This window comes from Girardinichthys multiradiatus, chromosome 12 (assembly GCF_021462225.1).
Source record: "Girardinichthys multiradiatus isolate DD_20200921_A chromosome 12, DD_fGirMul_XY1, whole genome shotgun sequence".
In the NCBI taxonomy this organism is placed as follows: Eukaryota; Metazoa; Chordata; class Actinopteri; order Cyprinodontiformes; family Goodeidae; genus Girardinichthys; species Girardinichthys multiradiatus.
In genome coordinates, this window is record NC_061805.1 from 19,859,184 (window position 1) to 19,877,227 (window position 18,044).

General features: G+C 40.7%; 3 protein-coding genes across 3 annotated transcripts; 2 read left to right on the forward strand and 1 right to left on the reverse strand.

Moving 5' to 3' along the window:
• Nucleotides 1–35: 35 nt before the first annotated feature.
• Nucleotides 36–4,062, forward strand: LOC124878189 (granzyme A-like). Its single transcript, XM_047382023.1, has 5 exons — nt 36–845; nt 961–1,105; nt 3,027–3,171; nt 3,437–3,712; nt 3,795–4,062. Exons 1-5 carry the CDS (start codon nt 785–787, stop codon nt 3,954–3,956), a joined length of 789 nt encoding a protein of 262 aa, XP_047237979.1. The 5' UTR covers nt 36–784; the 3' UTR covers nt 3,957–4,062.
• A 2,804-nt stretch (nt 4,063–6,866) lies between these two features.
• On the forward strand, nt 6,867–14,754 carry LOC124878308 (granzyme A-like). The gene is made up of 5 exons (XM_047382190.1): nt 6,867–6,930; nt 7,049–7,190; nt 13,183–13,327; nt 13,585–13,860; nt 13,950–14,754. The coding sequence occupies exons 1-5, from the start codon at nt 6,867–6,869 to the stop codon at nt 14,109–14,111; spliced, it is 789 nt and encodes a 262-aa protein (XP_047238146.1). The 3' UTR covers nt 14,112–14,754.
• Nucleotides 14,755–16,509: 1,755 nt separating this feature from the next.
• LOC124877610 (serine/arginine repetitive matrix protein 1-like) lies at nt 16,510–17,385 on the reverse strand. Its single transcript, XM_047380945.1, has one exon. It carries the CDS (start codon nt 17,383–17,385, stop codon nt 16,510–16,512), a length of 876 nt encoding a protein of 291 aa, XP_047236901.1.
• Between the last annotated feature and the right edge of the window lie 659 nt (nt 17,386–18,044).

Sequence of the window (18,044 nt, forward strand, 5' to 3'; positions counted from 1 at the left end):
AAGAATGTTTTATCACCATTGATTTTAACTTTTGACTTTAATTATTTTTATTTTCCACATTTTGCTTTTGTTTTGCATAATGTTTAGGACATTTTTGAAATTTTAAAACATTTTAAAACAAATAAAGGAAACAATTCTGTAGGATGAGGAACTGAGGAAACACAACTGCTGAAAAAGCACAGGAAGTAAAACAAAATTGGAAAGACATAAAACTGCTACAGGTAAATCCTCAAATAGTAAAAGGAAACTGAAGAAATTTGGAGTATTTGCAATAAGATTAGAAAAAGATTCTGGTAAAATGCAATCAAATAGATAAAATAATATGAACTTGCAAATCGGACAGATTGTTTTTCAAAAACAGTAAAGGTTCTTATAAAATCAGCTCTAAAGTTCACCTGTAGCAAAAGGCTGAGCTGTTTGCTGCTCATCCTACTTTTATTCTGGATTCTTGCATTGCTGGGTTTTGGATGTTGCACCGTTTGTCTGGACAGAAATTCTTAAGCTTTCACAGCTTACCAGGTTTCTAATATATTAATGTGCAGTGGTTAGCTTGAGCCTAAATTAAACCGTTTTTCAGTTTTATTTTCCATTTAGGTTTTCAGACAAACATTCAACTGCAGTGAGACCAGAGAGCCCCATTTTGCTAATGCAAAAAGCTTTACCTCAAGGTGCGTTTTGCCAATTTATTTGAAGGATGAGGTCAAACCACATCCTTTGAGAAACACACATAAAGGGCCAGGGTGAGCATTATGAAGGGCACATTCATCTCCAGAGATAAGAGAACATGTTCTCTCTGAGGGGTTTTGTTGCTTTCATCATTGGTGCCCTTTTCCTTATCAACTCAAGTAAGTCATATCTTGATCTTGCTGTGATTTTTCTTGGAAAAAATTAAATATCTTCTTTTTATTAATATGTATTTTTTGTACCTTTTGTGTGGGGTTGGATCTCTTCCTGTGATAGGTCATGGTTCTGAGATTACTGGAGGGAAAGAAGTGAAGCCACAACACTCTCTGCCCTTCATGGCTTTGCTGAAGTCTAAAGAACAGTTCTGCGGAGGAACATTAATAGATCCACAATGGGTCCTGACTGCTGCACACTGCAATAAGTAGGAACTAGGAATTCTTTAGAATCTTGTACATTTAGGTTTCATGTTGTAATATTACATAACAATTTCAATGGGAAAAATGTCACTGGAGTTACATAAACTACTTCAGCATAATTTCTGTTTTATTATATTAATAATATTTATTAAAGATTTATGTAAAAATAGTGTGCCGCTATACTTGTAATAGGATGATGAGGAATAGGAAAAACCAGGGCAGCTCATTCTGGTCTAAAACTTAATGTATTCAGATAGCTCACATCTTCTTTTCTTTTCTCACTATAAAGCTTTGGAAACAAAGACTTAAAGTAAATCTTACATTTACTTTAGGCTGTTGTGTATTTCCATTTCTACCAGCAACAACCAAAATACAGAGTCCAGGTTCCCACTTTCCCATTTAGCATGCAATATGCCAGTGAGAATGTCAGTGAGAATGACTGGTTCAGAGCTGCATGCATCAGGCAACCTTTACATGGCTTACATTTTTAGGTCAGACATTAAAGGCCAAGCACGAGTTTCTGCAAAGGAAGGAAAGGATGTGACACAATAAGGTACAAATGTCACTCATTTCAAGAAAACACAAAAGCCACAAGGCTTCAGAAAAGAGTTCTCTGTGAAACATTTATATTTCAAAATTATGTTCCATTTTATAAGTAAACAATAGAATTTAACAAAATATTAGCATCAACCCATTAAACCTTTTCCAATTTTGTCAAATTATAACCACAACTTTATTGTTATTTTATGTGTTAAAATAACATAAGGTTGTGCATGAGCTCAAGGAAAATTCTACATACATTATATAGATTTCCAAAGCTTCTCAATCCATCACCTGAAAACAGAATATGGCACACCTGTAAACCGACCAAGACGTTCATCTGAGCTGCCAAAGAAAACAATCAGACAGATGCCAAGTGGCCCATGGTTTCTGTGGAGAAAATCAGTTGGTCAATGCTCAGGTGGGAGACACTACGCCAATCTGGCCTTTACGGAGGGTGGTGAGAAGAAAGCTATTTTCTAAAGAAAGCCATAAGAAATCCTGTTTGCAGTTTATTCCAAACCCTGTAGAGGAATGAGGAAAAGGGTGCTCTGGTTGGATGTGACCAAATCTAAACTCCATGGCCTACATGCAAAAAACTGTGTGGTGGATAACGAACACTGCACATTATCCTGAACAAACCATCTCTGTCATAAGATGGTGGTGGCAGCATAATGGCGTAGGAACAATTTTCTTCACCAGGGAGGGGAAACTGGTCAGAGATGGTGGGAAGATGGATGGAGCTAGGGCAGCCCTGGAAGAAAGACTGCGGAAGGCTTCAAAAGATTGGGGCAACTTTGAGCAGGACAGCAACCCTAAACATTACAGCAAGATTTACAATGACATGGTTTAGATGGTTTAGATCAATATACAGTATATTACTGTGTTATGATGGCCTGTGGCAAGACTTAAAAACCCATATTCACAGACGCTTTCAATCCAGTCTGTATGACCCTGAGATGTTTTGCAAATAAGGATGAGCTACAGTTTCCATCTTTACATGCACAACGCTGGTAGAGACATGCTCTAAAAGACTTGCAGGTGTAATTCCATAAACAAGGTGCTTTAAAGTATTAATTAATGAAGCAGAAGATCATTGCATCCATACTGTTTCAGATTTGTATATGCTGCTCTTTTGTCAGCCCTTGTTACTTAAAACTTACAGACCTATTACAGGAAAAAAACTGTGCATTTTTAGGGTTCTTAAGATAATGTGTAATAAATGAATCCTAAAATTTATTGCATACCACATTTATGGTCATTCACCCATTATAAGATGAATTATATTAGATTGGTCTCTTGTAATAAAGTAGTAAACTCTTATAGTATCATGATTGTGCACACTGTCCATAAATCTAACACCATATTGTGGTTTTGCTCTTGCAGCATTAACACTGTGTTACTGGGGGTGCACTCCATCAAAGACGACAACACAGAAAAGGAGTACAGGCAGGTCCGTAAGGTGAAGAGACGTGTACCTCATCCCTGCTTTGACAAGACTGAAAAAGTTAATGACCTCATGTTGCTCAAGGTAAGATACTTTTTATTACAATAAGAGGGATCTTATGACCAGATGTGCTCAAGAAAAAATACTAAACTTTTAAAATGTGTTTTTTAATTCAGTCATTAATAAAGTAAATTTGTCTCAAACCGTGCTCTTCAGTCAAATCTGTAATTTGTCTTCATGCACATGAGCTCAAATAATTGCTTGAACCGGGTTTAAAATTAAAACTTTTTCTCATCATGAGCAGTGTCTATTAAATAATTGATATTTAGTGATCTTTTTTTCCTTTCAGCTGGACAGGCCAGTGAAGCAAACCAAATGGGTCAAAGTTCTCAAGCTAGAAAATGTTGTCCAACAGCCGGCAGCTGGCTCCCTCTGTCTGGTGGCTGGTTGGGGAGCAACCAGCGCGAACTCTTGTGAAATGTCAAATGTTTTGAGGTCTGCTAATGTTATTGTGATTGACAGAATGAAGTGCAACTCTCCAAAACATTACAACCTTGACCCTTATATTACTAAAAACATGATATGCGCTGGATCCGATGGGCAAAACACAGCTGACACCTGTCAGGTACGTGAGGCCTAACAGCCTTTTAGCCAAGTACAAAAACTGTTATTACCTTAAAATGATCGTCACGTTTCCTCTCTCTTAGGGTGATTCAGGAGGACCAATATTGTGCAATGGAGTTCTTGTCGGAGTCACATCTTTTGGAGGCAGGTGCGGATCAGCTGAGGTGCCTGGAGTGTACGCTTTCCTTTCAGAAAACCATCTCAACTGGATCAAGACGACAATGAAGACTTCTAAAACTGAATAACTTTTCTCTTTGACTGATGCAGTTACATTTTTCTAACCTCTTTTTTGTTGTGCTGTTTTTAATCATCCTGTACTTTCGTACTTTTAAGAAATATTTAAATGACAAATAAAAGAGACAAACTATAGACTGCACATCTTTGGTGGTCATATATTTAGCCATATCCGCCTACCAACTTCCTGTGTGTGTGTGTGTGTGTGTGTGTGTGTGTGTGTGTGTGTGTGTGTGTGTGTGTGTGTGTGTTTGTGTGTGTGTGTGTGAGTGTTTGTGTCCGTCTGTGGTGTACCTTAAGCAACCGACTCCTATTTAGTTGCAGTATGCAGTAAGTTTAGGCTAAGTTTAAGCTTAGACTACATTTGGGGGTTAGGCATAGATGCAGTTTCGAAATGAATGAAAGTCAATTCAAAGTCCTAATATGGCTAGAAGATGCAAACTTATGAAGATGAGGAAACTCCTTCCAGTCAGTCAGTGCCGTGCCTTATACAGGTCCTTCTCAAAAAATTAGCATATTGTGATAAAGTTCATTATTTTCCATAATGTCATGATAAAAATTTAACATTAATATATTTTAGATTCATTGCACACTAACTGAAATATTTCAGGTCTTTTATTGTCTTAATACGGATGATTGTGGCATACAGCTCATGAAAACCCAAAATTCCTATCTCACAAAATTAGCATATCATTAAATGGGTCTCTAAACGAGCTATGAACCTAATCATCTGAATCAACGAGTTAACTCTAAACACCTGCAAAAGATTCCTGAGGCCTTTAAAACTCCCAGCCTGGTTCATCACTCAAAACCCCAATCATGGGTAAGACTGCCGACCTGACTGCTGTCCAGAAGGCCACTATTGACACCCTCAAGCAAGAGGGTAAGACACAGAAAGAAATTTCTGAACAAATAGGCTGTTCCCAGAGTGCTGTATCAAGGCACCTCAGTGGGAAGTCTGTGGGAAGGAAAAAGTGTGGCAGAAAACGCTGCACAACGAGAAGAGGTGACCGGACCCTGAGGAAGATTGTGGAGAAGGGCCGATTCCAGACCTTGGGGGACCTGCGGAAGCAGTGGACTGAGTCTGGAGTAGAAACATCCAGAGCCACCGTGCACAGGCGTGTGCAGGAAATGGGCTACAGGTGCCGCATTCCCCAGACCTGGGCTACAGAGAAGCAGCACTGGACTGTTGCTCTGTGGTCCAAAGTACTTTTTTCGGATGAAAGCAAATTCTGCATGTCATTCGGAAATCAAGGTGCCAGAGTCTGGAGGAAGACTGGGGAGAAGGAAATGCCAAAATGCCAGAAGTCCAGTGTCAAGTACCAACAGTCAGTGATGGTCTGGGGTGCCGTGTCAGCTGCTGGTGTTGGTCCACTGTGTTTTATCAAGGGCAGGGTCAATGCAGCTAGCTATCAGGAGATTTTGGAGCACTTCATGCTTCCATCTGCTGAAAAGCTTTATGGAGATGAAGATTTAATTTTTCAGCACGACCTGGCACCTGCTCACAGTGCCAAAACCACTGGTAAATGGTTTACTGACCATGGTATCACTGTGCTCAATTGGCCTGCCAACTCTCCTGACCTGAACCCCATAGAGAATCTGTGGGATATTGTGAAGAGAACGTTGAGAGACTCAAGACCCAACACTCTGGATGAGCTAAAGGCCGCTATCGAAGCATCCTGGGCCTCCATAAGACCTCAGCAGTGCCACAGGCTGATTGCCTCCATGCCACGCCGCATTGAAGCAGTCATTTCTGCAAAAGGATTCCCGACCAAGTATTGAGTGCATAACTGTACATGATTATTTGAAGGTTGACGTTTTTTGTATTAAAAACACTTTTCTTTTATTGGTCGGATGAAATATGCTAATTTTGTGAGATAGGAATTTTGGGTTTTCATGAGCTGTATGCCAAAATCATCCATATTAAGACAAGAAAAGACCTGAAATATTTCAGTTAGTGTGCAATGAATCTAAAATATATGAATATTAAATTTTCATCATTACATTATAGAAAATAATGAACTTTATCACAATATGCTAATTTTTTGAGAAGGACCTGTATATACACAAATATACACTGGGGTGCACATATACATACATTTAAACAACCCAGTGTTTTTAATTAAAGAGACTCGTTGGATGACACTTAAAATATTCAGATTGGTTCCAAAGAAGCAATAAATCAACTGAAACTTAAAGGTTGGTACCGCTGGACTCCCTGCAAATGGGTCCATCTGTTTAAAGTGGCCTAGGCACTGTGATTGCAACTACACTGTCTTATTTAAATCCTATTTTGTACTTATTTTTACTGTGTTGTTTAATATTGTGTCTGTTTTTATGTTAAACTATGTAAAGTGACCTTGAGTGTCTAGAAAGGCACCTACAAATAACAGTATCCACATGTAACTGGTGGGTTGCCAGTTCAAACTCTGTCAGTGTGTGAATGTGTGTATGAATGGGTGGATGGCTGATTGAAGTGTAAATGCTTAGGGGTCCTCGGACTTGGTAAAGTATACAAGTGTGGGCCATTTACCAATTGCAAATTTTTAAAATGTATGCAGTCTTGAAATGCAGCTGTAAGTCATAACAAAGGCCGCACATCTGAATCAGAACATTGCAAAGCCTTGCAGGCTCCTCGGCTCTTAGCTTTGTGTTCCCACATATATGCAATCACCAACTCTTGGGTGTGCATGATATTTAAAAAAACCCACCACGCCACGGCTGACTAACTTGGTTCTGATCAATACTGGTAAATGTCACCACAGGCTTCAGACAGCCAGGGTGCAGCAGCTGATTCTGTTCATTTTGCTGACTCATGTATTTCCATGTTCAGACCACATCCTTTGAGAAAACGCATTAAGGGCAAGGTGATTGTTTTAAGTGGTCCATTTCTCCCCAGATCAAGTTCAAAATAAGAGAAAATGTTCTCTCTGAGGGTTTTCATTGTTTTCATCCTCTGTGTCTTTCTCTTTACAGTCAACTCATGTGAGTAATACATTTTTAAAAGCAGTAATTGTTTTAAATATTGCTTACATTTCTTTTTTAATGTTTAATTTTTCTGCTGTTTTGTAAAAAATATTATTTGGGTATCTTCCTATGCTAGGTTATGGCTCTGAGATTATTAATGGGAATGAAGTACAGCCCCATTCGCTGCCTTTCATGGCCCTGCTGCAGTCAAATGTACCACTCTGCGGAGGAATATTACTTCATCCAAAATGGGTCCTCACTGCTGCACACTGCAAAGAGTATGAAAAATACTATTTTTATGATCCTATGCATTTGCTTTTAGTTAGCAGATCCCAACAATATTTATAGTTGATAACAAAAAGCCTGTTTTGTGTGATTTTTGTTCATCTTTCTCTACTAACAAATTTCAACAATGTTGTCTGTTTGGTCAAACATTCTGACTTTGTCTATTGTGTAATTTAAAAATGAATACAGCAAGCTGAGTCACTGAAAGCATCTTTTTCTTGTTGCATCTTTATATTTTCTTCTGATGATTAACAATAAGAAAGATCCAAATAGCTATTAGAGTTCAAGTGTCCTTTTTTAACTCAACAGCTTTAAACCAAACATAATGCATGCATAAGTTTTTGTAAACGTGCTTTAGAACAACTTCTATCTGCTTACAAAGTGGCAGAAACAAAAATTTAAAGTCCAGCTCACTTGTCATGCATGGGTTGTTGTTTCAAAAGTGCATCATGCACGCTACATATGACTCACATTTTGTCTTAGACACCACAGTCTATGCACATGACCATTTCTGCAATCTACTATGTATACAAAGTTAGGTACAAACGTAACTCACTTAAAGAAAGCACAAAAGCCGCAAGGTTTCAGACAGAGGTGTTCTCAGAGAAACATCTGAGTAATACAATCACAAGTACAAACTGATTTTGCATGATGAATATAAATACATCCAAAGGTCTAATCAGTGCTACACTATCTGTATGCAAAAAGAAACAGCAGGCCTTGCAGTCTGATGTAATGATGGGGATCTATGAAAGAAGACCATGATAAGGTGTGTCATAAAGGCATTTTCCCAAAGAGAACTATGGACCGACACTCTGCTAATATCCGATCAAGTTGATACATTCAAGAAATACTGTCTACACAGCTGTCTTTTGCCATGAAGGCTTTTATTTTTCTTGTAGATCAACCCTAATTAAAAATTAGTTGTACGGCAATATTTGGTCATTGGCATAAATATTCTGGAAAAATCATGCAGAATGCTGCTGCATCCGACATGTTATTGTCGTCTTACTTTTTAGGACGACAATAACAAGTTTTGAGTGCTTCCTCGACTCTGTGCTTTTCCTCACCCTCCATCCCCACTTTATAGAATCTGTATGAAATATTAAGAGCATGGTCGCCAATCCATTCCATTAGTTGTCCATTCAACAGGTCTCTGTCAGACGTTTGTAATGCAATTCTGCTGTGGCAAGAATCATATTCTTTCAGGATGTGCAACTGTAGGAGGGGGTCAGTAAAGACGCAGATATTTGGACAACTTTTGTATATGGCGCCAATTTTTTTCTAGATAATTCTGACTATTAATGCTATGTCAGCTGCTGTGTTTTGTTCTTTGTTAGACATTTCTGATTAATACCATGTGATAAAGTAAACATAAATGACTGAAACTGAAGAAAAACCATGCAGTCCAACATCTAATCATTCTTAAATCTTGCATTGTGATGTGTTTTGTTGTCAAGTTTTTATATCCTGCTTTTAAATCTACACATTTTTTAAATGGAATAGTGTGTGGTTCGCTTTAGGTGTGCATGGTTATTGATTGGTTAGCACTGGAAAGCTATCTAATCAGGATTAGGTGACCACAAAAAGTGAATGAAAGCCTTAAGGTCATTTTAAAAATACTTTTTTAACTTCCTGTAGCAGCTATCTGTGCCGCAGTATTAATGCTTGCACAAAAACAAAGGTTTTTGTGCAAGCATTAAAACTTGAAAGGGGACATATGCTTTTAAATCCTTCCTTTGCACACTTAAATCATTCAGTTGTGTCCTAAATAAAGTGGAACTGCAATGCTTTGGTCTGAATTCCCTGTTATTGTAGCTCCACAATATTGTAGCTCATTTACCCCTGTTCTAAGGTGCGTCTGAGAGCAACTCGTTTTGGTGCAGTCTCTTTAAATGCTCTAAAGGCATTTCACACCCCACCTCCACTGATGTGGGTACATTGCCATGAAAAATTCAATTTACCAAGCTGTTCAAAGAGGTTCTGATGCAGGGGGACGGTGTAATGAATTGTGTGGGTTAATACACCCAACAACCGAACCAAACTTATACTCTTTCAGCGTGGCATACTTGAGCTTGGACTACAAAATCGCAGTGAGAAATAAAAATGGCGGATAGGCGAAACTGATCAGCCGGAAGTCCATGACCTTGTTTAGCTCTTCCGCAGGAAATACTGAGACGTAACAGTTGGAAAAATGCTACAGATGATAAAGAAACCTGAACGGACTAAAAAAGATTTGGCCCAAACAGAATATAAAGATTTCTCGGCAATGCCTGAAGAGACTGAATTTAACTTTTCTGCACTCCTACATACTCAAAGTACGCAACAGAATAAATTTAAAGGATAAAAAAGTGTATTTTGCATAATATGTTCCCTTTAAAGTGAAAATTTGGTTTTAGTTATGTTTATTATGTATGTATGGGAAGAAACTTGTGCCATCAGAAACTGAATTTGAATTTCTCAGACTGAATCTGTATTTGTGTAATTTGAAATTAAATGCATTGGTTTGAAAATGAATTTCACTTAATTGAAACTGAATTTATTGGTTTGAAACTTAATTCATTTGCTCTGAAAATGTATTTTGTTGAATTGAAAATTCAGTTTCACTACTTTTACTTTCAGTTCTAAAATTCAGTTTTTTGTGTCACACATCCGGGTCCTTGAAGCCACAGATTAATCAAACACAGATTCACCGATTCACGGATATCATTCACTATTGCTGTGTCCAAATTGAGGAACTGCATTCTTTGAAGGATGCATTTGTTGGCTGATTACGTCATTGTGAGGCAATGAAGTGTACAGCTTCGCAGGCTCCTCCAAATAGGGCCGACAAATGCGTCCTTCTTTTCCCCAGATATGAAGGATGGGTCCGGTGTATCTTTCGTGGGCCACCCTATCCCATGATTCATTGCGGGTCAAAGTAGATTGTGCTAACGGAAGTAACAAAGCCTGGAGGAGAGGGAAAAGCTGTGAACAAAGTTGGATATATTGCGCTTTCTGTGAAACAAAATGAACTTGTTTTTAGACTAGAATGTAGCTGTATAAACCTGAAATATCTGCTCGATTTATCAAGATTTCGCTTAATTCCACACGTGCTCCGACGTGTTCGGAGACGTCCGCTTCTGCTGCCCTGACACCGGACTCACAGCCGGTTCGCCTCGCCTCGCCAGCGCACAGCTGACCGGGGCGTTGAGGTGCGATGAACCCAGAGAGAACAGCTGACTCCCGGCACGTTGTTTTTAATCTCCTGCTGGGTTTCCCCAATTAATGGAAGTTAAACACAGATATAATTCAGTCAGATGATATCTAATGTTGATGTTTGGTTTTATTTTTATGCTCTACAAATAAACTGATTTAAACGTTGTTCCTAAAGCTAATATGTTAGTGTTTAAATTGTTAAATTTTTACAAATTGATTTATATATATATTTTTTTATCTATGAACACAAAACTTTAACAATTTAAATGGCTGAATAATGAACAAGATTATAAAACAAGAAAATAAGCCATTAGGGCTCCATTTGTTCGGCTTCACAGCTCTGTGCTTCACATCACTGTTGCTAGGCAACATAAGTTACGCTGAGGTAAAGGCAGGGGAAACGCAGACTGACGTAACACCGGCCGCACCATGCTGATCTGGCATGTTTAGCTAATAGCTACAGGTAGCATAAGTGCTGCTGTTTGGCGATCATTTGTTTACATGATTTCTTGTACAGGTCCTTCTCAAAATATTAGCATATTGTGATAAAGTTCATTATTTTCCATAATGTCATGATGAAAATTTAACATTCATATATTTTAGATTCATTGCACACTAACTGAAATATTTCAGGTCTTTTATTGTCTTAATACGGATGATTTTGGCATACAGCTCATGAAAACCCAAAATTCCTATCTCACAAAATTAGCATATCATTAAATGGGTCTCTAAACGAGCTATGAACCTAATCATCTGAATCAACGAGTTAACTCTAAACACCTGCAAAAGATTCCTGAGGCCTTTAAAACTCCCAGCCTGGTTCATCACTCAAAACCCCAATCATAGGTAAGACTGCCGACCTGACTGCTGTCCAGAAGGCCACTATTGACACCCTCAAGCAAGAGGGTAAGACACAGAAAGACATTTCTGAACGAATAGGCTGTTCCCAGAGTGCTGTATCAAGGCACCTCAGTGGGAAGTCTGTGGGAAGGAAAAAGTGTGGCAGAAAACGCTGCACAACGAGAAGAGGTGACCGGACCCTGAGGAAGATTGTGGATAAGGGCCGATTCCAGACCTTGGGGGACCTGCGGAAGCAGTGGACTGAGTCTGGAGTAGAAACATCCAGAGCCACCGTGCACAAGTGTGTGCAGGAAATGGGCTACAGGTGCCGCATTCCCCAGGTCAAGCCACTTTTGAACAAGAAACAGCGGCAGAAGCGCCTGACCTGGGCTACAGAGAAGCAGCACTGGACTGTTGCTCAGTGGTCCAAAGTACTTTTTTCGGATGAAAGCAAATTCTGCATGTCATTCGGAAATCAAGGTGCCAGAGTCTGGAGGAAGACTGGGGAGAAGGAAATGCCAAAATGCCAGAAGTCCAGTGTCAAGTACCCACAGTCAGTGATGGTCTGGGGTGCCGTGTCAGCTGCTGGTGTTGGTCCACTGTGCTTTATCAAGGGCAGGGTCAATGCAGCTAGCTATCAGGAGATTTTGGAGCACTTCATGCTTCCATCTGCTGAAAAGCTTTATGGAGATGAAGATTTCATTTTTCAGCACAACCTGGCACCTGCTCACAGTGCCAAAACCACTGGTAAATGGTTTACTGACCATGGTATCACTGTGCTCAATTGGCCTGCCAACTCTCCTGACCTGAACCCCATAGAGAATCTGTGGGATATTGTGAAGAGAACGTTGAGAGACTCAAGACCCAACACTCTGGATGAGCTAAAGGCCGCTATCGAAGCATCCTGGGCCTCCATAAGACCTCAGCAGTGCCACAGGCTGATTGCCTCCATGCCACGCTGCATTGAAGCAGTCATTTCTGCAAAAGGATTCCCGACCAAGTATTGAGTTCATAACTGTACATGATTATTTGAAGGTTGACGTTTTTTGTATTAAAAACACTTTTCTTTTATTGGTCGGATGAAATATGCTAATTTTGTGAGATAGGAATTTTGGGTTTTCATGAGCTGTATGCCAAAATCATCCGTATTAAGACAATAAAAGACCTGAAATATTTCAGTTAGTGTGCAATGAATCTAAAATATATGAATGTTAAATTTTCATCATGACATTATGGAAAATAATGAACTTTATCACAATATGCTAATATTTTGAGAAGGACCTGTAGATGTTCATTTGACTTTGTGATGGACATCCGCTAAGCTCATGTAGCTCCACTGCTCCAGCTCAACATGATGTAAAGGAAGTTTAACCTGATGTGAAACATAAATCGATGAATCTAAGGATTCTCCTCTTAAAGCCCAGGAACATGCAAACTCCATGCAGAAAGACCCCCAGACAGGAATCGAACAGAGAACCATCTTGCTGCAAGTCAACAGTGCTACCAACTGCACCACCGTGCAGACCCCAAATGCATTTAATTTCAAATTACACAAATACAGATTCAGTCTGAGAAATTCAAATTCAGTTTCTGATGTCACGAGTTTATTCCCATATGTATGTCTACAGTAAAACCCTTTTTGCATCTTTGTTTATAAAGACCCAGTGTACCATGCTGCTGTTTGGTTTGAAATTGCAAGCTTTTTTACACAATTTAGACTGCAAGTGATTTAGACAATAAAAACTAAATTTCTACAGACATTTAAAAAGTCAGCACCAGCAATATACATTTTTAAAGCAAACTGTTTCTGGTAAATTACTTCACCCTTTAGCACTAGCAGCCCTCTTTTTTCAGTCATATAAGCTGAGTAGCCAAACTGTCATCATTGTACTCAGTCTGTGCTGTTATCCTAAATGTGAATAAGGCATTATTCTTCTGCTCTTGCAGTGTTAAGACTGTGCTGCTGGGGGTGCACTCCATCAAGGAAAAGGAAAAAGAAAAACAATACAGGCAGGTCCAGCATGTCAGCAAACACATCATCCATCCCTGCTATGATGAGGCTGAAAATGTCAATGACCTCATGTTGCTCCAGGTAAGACATCACCACACCAAATAAGAAAATATTCTAAATTACTCTTATAGATCACAAATGCAAATAACTGAATTTATTGTTGTAGAAACTATACCGTTAGTTCCAGTTTATTTGCAGTGGTCCCAACTTTTTTTAATTTTGTTGGGCTGAAATCATTACTTAGGCCACTATGTTTAACATTTTCTATATTTTAACTATTGTGACAAAGCAGATGTCATTGTGCCACATACCCTCAGTATCCATGCTACATTTTTCAGCTTGACAAGCCAGTGAAGGAAACCAAATGGGTCAGACGTATGAAGTTAAATAAAGCTGTGGAACAGCCAGCAGTTGACTCCATCTGTACGGTGGCTGGATGGGGAAAAACAAACAACGTCGCCAAAAAAATGTCTGACGTCCTGATGTCTGTCAATGTGACCGTGATCAACAGAACGCAGTGCAACTCTCCAGATTATTATAACCTAAAACCGTATATTACCAGGAACATGATATGTGCGGGGTCAAATGGAAAAAACAACGCCGACACCTGTCAGGTAAATTGGTCCTAGAAGCCTGTTATCTTCAAGATTGATGTCGATTTATCCTGGAAATGATCGTCACATGTTTCCTCTCTGTCTCCTAGGGGGATTCAGGAGGACCAATATTGTGCAACAGAGTTCTAGTTGGAGTCACGTCTTTTGGAAAGTTTTGTGGCTTAAAAAAAAAGCCCGGAGTTTACTCTTTCCTTTCAGAAAACCATCTTAACTGGATCAAGAAGGCAATGAAGAAATATAAAACTGAATAACTCTTCTGTTAACATGACTGTCAAACTCTTAACCCCCTTTCTGAGTGCTATGTTTATTCATTGTTAATTTTGCTATTAACCTGTTGAGCTGTGTGTTGTGTGTTTATTTTTTGTTTGTTTGATCACAAAAAAAATCAGACATAGTAACAGTTGAAATAGTAATTCCACTTGAAAAATATTCTTTTATGTCTCATTTTTACCAAACGTTTGCATGTAAACCTTATAACTGTGGAGCTATACTTGATTTAAAACCCTTAGGCATTTCATACAGTTAGATAGCAAACAATAATATAAATTTGAAGCCTTAATTCATTGCAGTCAGAAGATGTGTAAAGGATAGAAGCTTCCCTTTGGCAACATAAAATAAATGGGAGCAATGTTACAGACAGACACCTTCCACAACCCAGAGAAACCCTGAAATACACAGGGAACACATGAAAACTCCAGTCAGAAAGACTGCAGCCTGCCCAGAACCTTAAGATCAGAACCATTTTAAATGGCCAATGTCTTTGTCTCATTATTGGGTTTCCTTCACATCAATGAGCTGACAACAACATACTATATTTGTCTCTCTGCAAAATCTGCATGCCTCTTTCAAATCTTTGTATTCGTAATATTAAAAAGTACTCATATTATTCAACAACTATTTGAGTGTGTGTGATAATGATGGTGTGGTCACAGAGTAGAGTTCTAATAACAGCTCAGCATACCCACTTAAATTGTTGCACACCACTGTCTGACTGAAAAATTGGGGTTCAGTTTTTCTTCTACTTTGGGCAGACAGTCTGGTCCCAATTTGGTTTGGGTGTTTGGTTTTTATAAGTTACTTATTATTACTTTTCTGATCTACAGCCACTGAACAATTTATTGCCACTGAAAAAAAAAATTCAGACATTTTTCCCAGAATTTTGACTTTAATGCAGATGAGCACCTGAAAGCAACTGGGAGCAACCAGCTTTAATGACAGAGATGTGTGTTGTGCAGGAAGATAACAAACGGTCTGGACGAACATGTCGGATTTAAGTGATTTTATGTGGCCCAAGATGCTTTTTCATCAATGAAAGAGCATCTTAGTAAAGCAAAACATTTTCTGAATTATAAAGCACTACACATTCTTTACTGTTCGCTGATTTTACCATAACTGAATTACTGTGTAGAGGTTTGGGGTAACACCCACAGGACTTCACTTTCATTGTTATGCACACTCCATAAGAGGGCCATTAGGATGTTTCATAAGGTCGGTTATCAAAATCACACTAATCAATTTTTCATTAACTCCTGCTTGCTAAAATTCTGAGATCTGGTAGTAACTGCACAGTTTATGTATGTAGCCAGAAATAAACAGTTACTAGATAACATACAAAAACATTATGTTAAGAGAGAGGGCCGGTATAATTACAGGGAATACCTTAATTTGAAAACTATGTATGTTAAATGACTATTTTATCAGTTAAAATGACTAATAACACCAGTCTACAATTAATGCAATATAAAATTGCTTTACAGAGTATACTATACAGGTCAATGGATGTTCAGGATGGGTTTTGCACCATCTAATACTTGCTTACACTGCACAGGCAATGTACCTGACAATTACATCCACGCACTATGGTTATGTACACATGTTCAGAGGTTCTGGCACCTGATATGTGAAGACTTATCAAAGTGTCTGAGATGTAATATTTCACCGTCCCCCTCAGTTTGCTTGTTGGGCAACTTGGATGATGTCACCATAGAGACAAATTCAGCTCACATGGTTTGCGTTTAGTTGGACCATCATTTATTTTTCAACAGGACAATGACCCCAAACACACCTCCAGGCTGTGTAAGGGCTATTTGACCAAGAAGGAGAGTGATGGGGTGCTGCGCCAGATGACCTGGCCTCCACAGTCACCGGACCTGAACCTAATCGAGATGGTTTGGGGTGAGCTGGACCGCAGAGTGAAGGCAAAAGGGCCAACAAGTGCTAAGCATCTCTGGGAACTCCTTCAAGACTATTGGAAAACCATTTCAGGTGACTACCTCTTGAAGCTCATCAACAGAATGCCAAGAGTGTGTGGAGCAGTAATCAAAGCAAAAGGTGGCTACTTTGAAGAACCTAGAATATAAGACATACTTTCAGTTGTTTCTCAGTGTTTTGTTCAGTATAAAATTCCACATGTGTTAATTCATAGTTTTGATGCCTTCAGTGTGAAGCTACAATATTCATAGTAATGAAAATAAACACAACTCTTTGAATGAGAAGGTGTGTCCAAACTTTTGGTCTGTACTGTATGTCACCGGGGTTTTGGGCTGGCGCATACTCTGGCATCCGGCACCGGCCCAGGGGCCTTCAGTGCATCGGTGGGCGTAAGGGGCTCCTAAACTAGCAGGTAGGTACCATCTCATTGCAGGTGCTCTATCCTTCAAGGAGTGCACTCTGCTGGCGGGGCGGAGGATCTGTGGGAGGGAGCGGGGCGGAGTCAACCTGGGTGTCTGATGTCTTATGTGTTGTGGGAGTTGTTAGAATGTTGGGGTGGGTGTAGGTTTTCTTCTTGGATGGAGGTGGGTGGTTAGCCTTTGGTGGGGATGGGCATTGTTTGGACCTGGGTGGTTCTGGTTCGGATTCTGGTTCCTGTCTAGATTCCGGTTCCTGACGCCAGTCCCGGTTCTGTCTGGGAGAGGGGGGTCGGAGGGGTCTGCATGGATTGGCGGGCGGGCTGGCCGGGGCTGATCTCGGGGTGGACTGGTCTCGGCTTATTGTTGGGTTTTGTTTTGGCTCTGTGGGCTCTCTACCTTTTGTGGGCTTTGGTGTGGGTTTTCTTGCAGGGCTACTTCCGCCAGGGGCATGGGGGTCGGGCATGTTCTTGGACCTGGATGCTATGGGTCTTCTTCTCACGGGGGTGCAGTTTTGCAGGGGGCTTTGTTTTTGGAGGGCTGGTGGGGGCGCACTTGCATGATGTGGGCTTTGTGCATGGCTTCTGCTTTGGGTGCTCATTGCTGCGTTCTGTCCTCCGCTGTTTGGCGTGCTGTGGTGTCGGGGTGGTGGTCCTGTGCGTGGCGCTCTGGCCAGCGTCGCTGGGCTCGGCAGTTGCATCAGGCCTCTCTGCCTTATGCTGAGTGGTCCTGCTGGTCTGCTCTTTTTTCTGTGGTGGGGCCACACTCTTGGTTGATGCTGTGCACGCTTCTGGCTGGTTCCTTTTTGTTGGGGGTCGGTGGCTCCTTTGGGCGGGGTACTGGGTGTCGGGGCTGGGGATCGGGGTTTGGATGGTGGCAAACCCTCTTCCCCACCCATTTTTCTTTTTAAATGCACACTACAACAACATGCTGCATCTGGTGAGGAGGTCTTGGCTGGGCGGAGTGCAGTGTTGATTGAGATGTGGCTTCACTTTGATGGAGGGGTTGGCCAGCTTGCTTGGTGCAGTGGTTTGTGCTGTATGGGAGGGTGGGTGTCTGGAGTCTTGGGTATCCTCTGGGGTTTGGGTGTGGGCTTGGCGGGGTGCCCGGTCCTTGGCGTGATGTGGTGGCCTTCTTTCAATGCTTCCTTCTATGGCTCTTGCCCTTGGCCCTTGGTTGTGAGCTCGGTGCTCGATGGTGTCTGCCCTGTTGCACCTGTGGGCGGGGGCTGGGACAGCATTGCGTGGGGCCCTTGAATTGCTGTTGCGGCGCGCTGTGTGGTGGGGTTGGGACGTGGCGAGGGTACTTGGAGCAGGGCTGTGTGTGGAGCTTGCACTGTGTGGGTGGTGCTTCTTCAGCCTTTCGGGGTTGAAGCTCTCCTGTGGGAGTGTGCCCATGCGCTGTGGGTTGTGATTTGTGGCATTTGGGTTCGGGGGCATTTGTTCAATATCTGTGACCTGGTTGGGGGTGGCCCAATGGGGAGATTCATGTCGAGTTCATTGGGGGTGGAGGGCTCCTGATGTTGGGATCCAAACTCATTGGGGGTTGGGACTATTT

What these genes read in the sequence shown, in the direction of transcription:
- LOC124878308 (XM_047382190.1), top strand. Translation starts at nt 6,867, where the DNA reads ATGTTCTCTCTGAGGGTTTTCATTGTTTTCATCCTCTGTGTCTTTCTC. An exon ending in TCTCTTTACAGTCAACTCAT is followed by an intron (nt 6,931 to 7,048) that starts GTGAGTAATACA and finishes TTCCTATGCTAG; the next exon opens with GTTATGGCTCTGAGATTATT. An exon ending in ACAACGCCGACACCTGTCAG is followed by an intron (nt 13,861 to 13,949) that starts GTAAATTGGTCC and finishes TCTGTCTCCTAG; the next exon opens with GGGGATTCAGGAGGACCAAT.
- LOC124878189 (XM_047382023.1), top strand. Translation starts at nt 785, where the DNA reads ATGTTCTCTCTGAGGGGTTTTGTTGCTTTCATCATTGGTGCCCTTTTC. An exon ending in CCTTTTCCTTATCAACTCAA is followed by an intron (nt 846 to 960) that starts GTAAGTCATATC and finishes TTCCTGTGATAG; the next exon opens with GTCATGGTTCTGAGATTACT. An exon ending in ACACAGCTGACACCTGTCAG is followed by an intron (nt 3,713 to 3,794) that starts GTACGTGAGGCC and finishes CCTCTCTCTTAG; the next exon opens with GGTGATTCAGGAGGACCAAT.
- LOC124877610 (XM_047380945.1), bottom strand. Translation starts at nt 17,385, where the DNA reads ATGGGTGGGGAAGAGGGTTTGCCACCATCCAAACCCCGATCCCCAGCC.